The sequence below is a fragment of the Copadichromis virginalis genome, linkage group LG22, assembly GCF_057382275.1.
Source record: "Copadichromis virginalis isolate Kocher_CV1m ecotype Utaka linkage group LG22, C_Virginalis_male_GT1.1, whole genome shotgun sequence".
NCBI classification, from domain to species: Eukaryota; Metazoa; Chordata; class Actinopteri; order Cichliformes; family Cichlidae; genus Copadichromis; species Copadichromis virginalis.
Window position 1 is genome coordinate 9,038,028 of NC_140638.1, and position 5,498 is coordinate 9,043,525.

General features: G+C 39.3%; 1 protein-coding gene across 1 annotated transcript; it reads left to right on the forward strand.

Annotated features, from left to right (window-relative positions):
• Nucleotides 1–326: 326 nt before the first annotated feature.
• LOC146682684 (free fatty acid receptor 3-like) lies at nucleotides 327–1,310 on the forward strand. Its single transcript, XM_085447050.1, has one exon. The coding sequence runs from the start codon at nucleotides 348–350 to the stop codon at nucleotides 1,308–1,310; it is 963 nt and encodes a 320-aa protein (XP_085303176.1). The 5' UTR covers nucleotides 327–347.
• Nucleotides 1,311–5,498: the final 4,188 nt, after the last annotated feature.

A 5,498-nucleotide genomic window follows, 5' to 3' on the forward strand; every position in this document is an offset into this window, starting at 1 on the left:
GGAAAGAGCAGGCTGATGACTTTCTGAAAAACCTTCTTTTGTGTATTTTTTAAACATTTTAGCTTAAAAAACAAACAAACAAACAAATGCAAAAGACAAGAACTGGTTTCCTTTGCAAACAAGATAAACTGACTTATTAATATTGATGCATGGAGTTATATAAACATTCACATCTCTATGGCAGATGAAATATATTAGCTGTTTTTCTATTAAGCTTTCTTTCTTTCTGATGTAAAGTTAAGAAAAATGTAAGTATGAGCTGTTTCTGAGTCTTTGGTGCTACTTGATCACAACTTGCTTTCTTCCTCCCTGCAGTGTCTGTGAGAGTGTGTCCCTAAGAAGACACCATGGCATACAATCTGTTGCTTTCTGTCTACATTATCACCTTCCTCATGGGAGTTCCCGCCAACATCCTGGCATTTGGTACCTTCTGCCGCAAGGTGTATCGCAAGCCAACCCCGATAGACATCCTCCTCCTCAACCTGACCATCTCCGACCTGATTCTCCTGGCTTTGCTGCCTTTTAAAATGAAGGAGGCCTTTGATGACATGGAGTGGTTGCTGCCCTACTCCCTCTGTCCCTTCACTGGGTTTCTCTTCTATGTCACCATCTACAACAGCACCCTGCTGCTCACCGCCGTGAGTGTGGAGCGTTACCTAGGGGTCGCCCACCCCATCAGGCATTCCCTCCATCGGCGGCCTCGTTATGCTTTGTTGGCCTGTGTCATGTTCTGGTTGCTAACGTCTCTGAACCTCATCGTCGTCTACATCATGCCTTACCTCCAGTGGAGACACACCAATGGCAGCACTCCCGCCACACCTCCACCTAGCTGCTACCTGAATTTCTCCGACAAAGAGCTTGCAATCCTGCTGCCGTTCCGCCTCGAGCTCTTCCTCGTCCTCTTCTGCATCCCCTTCATCATCTGCTGCTTCTGCTACGTCAACCTAATCCTTATCCTGTCCCGTCTCCCAAATATCAGCAGGCGGCGGAGGCTGCGATGCATTGGTCTGGCTCTTGGCACACTGATCGTATTCTGCGTCTGTTTTGGTCCTTACAACATCTCCCATGTGGTAGGCTTTGTCAATAAGGAGAATCAGGAGTGGAGGACTGTGGCGTTGCTTTCCAGCACCTTAAATGCCTGCCTGGATCCATTTATCTTCTACTTGTCCTCGTCAGCCGTTAGAAGCATGTTAAAGCACTGCTTCAGGAACATCACAGCAAAGCTGCACATCCTGCGGTGTGAAGAGACTCAACACCGTCCTCAACAGAAACCAGAAACTGAAAAATACAAGAAAGCGGAACCTTCTTGAAAGTTCTAGAGAAATTCTGAACGTATTTATTTTATACAAAAGATATGGACAAAATGAAAAGCCAGGAAATGTTGTTCCACTGTGAGACTGAGTCAGTTCCTGTTGGTGTCAGTGGTTTAATTTATTTAAGGTAAAATATTTAAAGCTGAGTTTGAGTGATATGAATTAATTTCTGTATTGTCATGTGTGTTAACTGTGTTACTGTTGATTTTATAAACTGATGTCATAAATGACCATAGTATTTCGTTACCAACTTAAATAGGACTTTAAATAAGAGCTAAAGAAAAATCTGGTTTAGTAGATTAGTTTTATCTCCTAAAAATACAGTAATTATTATTTTCCCCCCTGAATCAGGTCTTATTGTGATTAAGATCTGAGAAAATGAAAACAATTAGATATAAACACAGTCTGCAAACCAAACTAGTAGAACTACACAACCAAAGAAATAAGAAGCTATGAAAACAAACTCTGATAAATGTTTCAAAACTCTCCAAAGGAGGATAATGTATTTTAAATGAAGTTTTGTCTTTTTTTAGGTGGATAAAATGCTGAAAAATTGAGTAGGAGAAATAACTTATTAGAAAAATGCAAAAATAAGTGCGCCAAGGACGGAGCCCTGTGGAAGCCCATTTTGGATTGGTTGAGATCTGTGGACCAGCTTTTGAAAATGAAAGTTATTATTTTAATGATGAAAAAGAACACTTCTTTATCATTACACTTTAAATACAGTAATAGCTAAAAAGGTGTTTTGTTTGTTTTTAGTTATTTGCTCAGGTGGAATGGTAATCTATGGAGGTCCAGACTGTTATAAAGTTAAAGCTTATTATCTTTTTGTTTATCTTTACTCAGAGGCTAAAGGTGCACTCCGTCTGTCTTTTGGCTATAAATGTAGCAGGAAACGGGCCCTTCAGAGCACCTGCTGTATACACTGTTCTGTACTCATGTCACTCAGAGTTCAACAAGGACACCGTTTAATTAAAGATAAGTGTTTTATAGAGATAAAGCAATTAAAAAACCCACGTTAGACCATATAGGCAGGAAGCGGAGAGACTGTACATTGCTGAGCTAATATGAAGTTATGAGCACAGACGGCCCGGAAGTGTAGACACAGATTAAACATGGATGTAGTGACACAGTTATAAAGTGTGTGTATTTGTGCTCTGCAGAGACTTCAGACAGTAACTGATAACCGACTTCAGGCCATTTCCTGTCAATAATAATGAACACCGCACTCGTGCGCAGGTGCAGAGATGCACACAGCTCATAGCCCTTTATCGTATCCAAGTATACACTGCACTCAGTGTGCACAAACAGTTTATTTTGAGCCGTCAGGCTGAATGCTGGAAGCAGGTGTGTTCGAGTACTACTTACATGGTTTTTGCATGGATGTAGAAATACCTCAAACACAAATAATGCACTGTAAAAATACTAACGTGTTTAAAAGAAAACTGGAAATACATTTTGAAAACATTTGCTCTGGACTGCTTTTATTACTACTTAATTACTTGCGTAGTAAGATACTAGTGCATACCAAGAGCTCAGCTAGTTTATTAGTTTAGCTAGGACTGCAGCTAATGGGATTTATTTTACAGCAGCATTTTTCGATATCACAATAACAACAACATAGTATTTGTAATGTTTCTGCAAAGAGCAACACCTTGATTTACAAAGAAAGGGCAAGTCCATCCATATTTGGATGCAACAGCACTTTGTGTTTCACTGATGACCGAGGGCTCCCTTCAGTTTTTAGTCTAGCAGTCAGGTGGTGGAAGTAAAGCCATTATTGGAGAATCAGCCTCAGCTTAAAGCTAAGAAGGACAGAAGTAGCTCTCCTTAGACTCATGCGTCTCAGATTTTGCAAAAAGCCTCAGTGTGATGTTTGGAAACAAAGACTGGATGTGACACTTTCTTCAAATCACGACAGCAACACGACTTTTATACATAGAGTATTTATTCCAAAAATTAAATATGACAAATTAAAAAAAAGAAAAAAAAAGAAAAAAGGCTCAACTTAGGACCAAGATCAGGTGAGTGTTAAGACAAACTTTAAAAGTCCTTTAACATACAGTTGTACTTATTAATATCATAAATTAAGAAAAAAAAAACAAAACATTTTCAAACTCAAATTTTTTTTTCCTTCAAGAATGATATGCAGCCAACCTTCAGAGGCATCTAAAGATTCATTCATTTTGTGGGGAATCCCTTAACATGGGAGACGGGCACTCGTGGAGAAACAAAAGCTCTTTGTCCAAGTCTGTAAACGTCTGAACTTCGCATTCGAAAACAAAATGAAGTTTTCATACAGAGACACGCAAACACGGAGAAAAAGGAAGGCCGGCCAAACCGATTGCACAGAAATTTTACAGCTGCTTCATTATTGCTGTCCATTTAAGAATGAACACACAAAACGCCAACCGATGACAACATGCAGTACGCCTCACAGAAATAAATAAATATGCTACATCATGTCTACACTGAGATATTCGTTGCCTACGAGTCATGAGTGCTTCTTACCCAACCCACTCGCCCAAGTTATGATTTGTATTACTGAAAAATGTTTGGTTTTAGGTTGTGCTCGAGTGCCCGTTCAATAAACCAATCCCTGCAGGCCTTTTGGTCCTGTCAGCTCAAAACGGATAAATTCTGCATATTTTTGTGTTCTTGGCATACATGTCAGAGGTATCCACACACATTACAGTATTTCCAGGTATTAATATATACGTATTAATGTAGACTCTGGGCTCAGCACACTTTGAACATTTTTTTTCCAGCACCATCAGAAAAAGGCACAGTCTGTAACGGACAGGAAAACCCCCCAAAAATAAAGCCTCCTCTCATTAATATGCAAAATAAAAGGTTTAGTATATGAATAAAAATCAATGTCCTAAAGCTTCTCAGATGAGCTTTTGAGATGATAACACAAACAGAGTGCGGAGGGCTGAGGATTCATCTGATCGCTCTATGACAAGACAAACCTCGATCACATACATAAACCTAAATTTGGAAAGTTATCGCAGACCTCTACGTTATTAGGCTTCTGCTTTAAATAGGACTTTGTTAGAAAAATAAGCAATACATGTATTTCATTATTAAATGTAAATATAAATATGTTTTTTTTTTTCTTTAAAAGGGGAAAAAAAAAAAAAAAGGCATCTGAAGTCCTGTGGCATCACTAGTGGAGAAGGGGGTTCCTGTAATAAGGCTGTCTAAAGGTCAACTTACAGAGACGACCAGAGCACCAGCAAACAACGTTAAATATGCCCGCCATTACTTTTGCTATTGTTCAAGTAAAAAGCAAACAACCCCCCCAAAACAAAAACAACTAAAAGAAATGCTGGTAATGTCTGACATTAAGAAACAGCCTCGGCCAAACATAAAGAAACCTAACGAGCACTTCTCTCCCCCGTGAATTTCTGTTAAGTGCAGTAAAATATCCTTTTTGCTTTTTGTGTATAAATATACAGTATTTATGTTTATCTGCTGAAATATTAAATAAAACTCCTCTTATAGCAGCTGATTCTGGTGACACGTGGCAAGGAGAGCGTCAGCACTCACCCCGACCAGGCACATGGGTTTGGTCCAAGGGATGAAACCTGAAGGCTTCATGTGTGTTAAAGTAAACTGAAGGTTTGAGATGAGCAACAGCCTGCGTGGGGCTGGGTGTCCAACAATAACAGCAGTGCAGAGACGTCAATGACGGACTAAAAGTTGAAAAATAAACAAAGATGTCAACATCACCACCTGCAAATCCAAATAGAGGAAAAACCCTCCAGGGGGAAAAAACAAAACGTAAAGATAACTCTGCTTTTGAGAAAAGTGTCATCTTGGCACTCAAACTGCAACGATTAGTCGATTTTCGGGGCCAATTTATATCAACTTGTCAGATACTGGTTTTTGTTGTCATTATTTCTTCTTCTTTTAAATAAAGCTCTTTCCATAAATTTTTCATGTCTGGCTAGCTCAAAATGGATGGGATGCACCAGATAAATACTGGCCCTGCATCAGTGATTATAGCTGCTGAGATCAGTCAGCAGGGCCAATAGCAGCTGATGCATTGTGCATTTTTATTTAATTTCATTATATTTCAAGGAAAACACGTTACCGTTCTTCATCATACATGATAATGAACCACACATATTTAGATTTTAGACTCTTGGGGGCCAACAAAAGAAATTTGATGCATCGCCC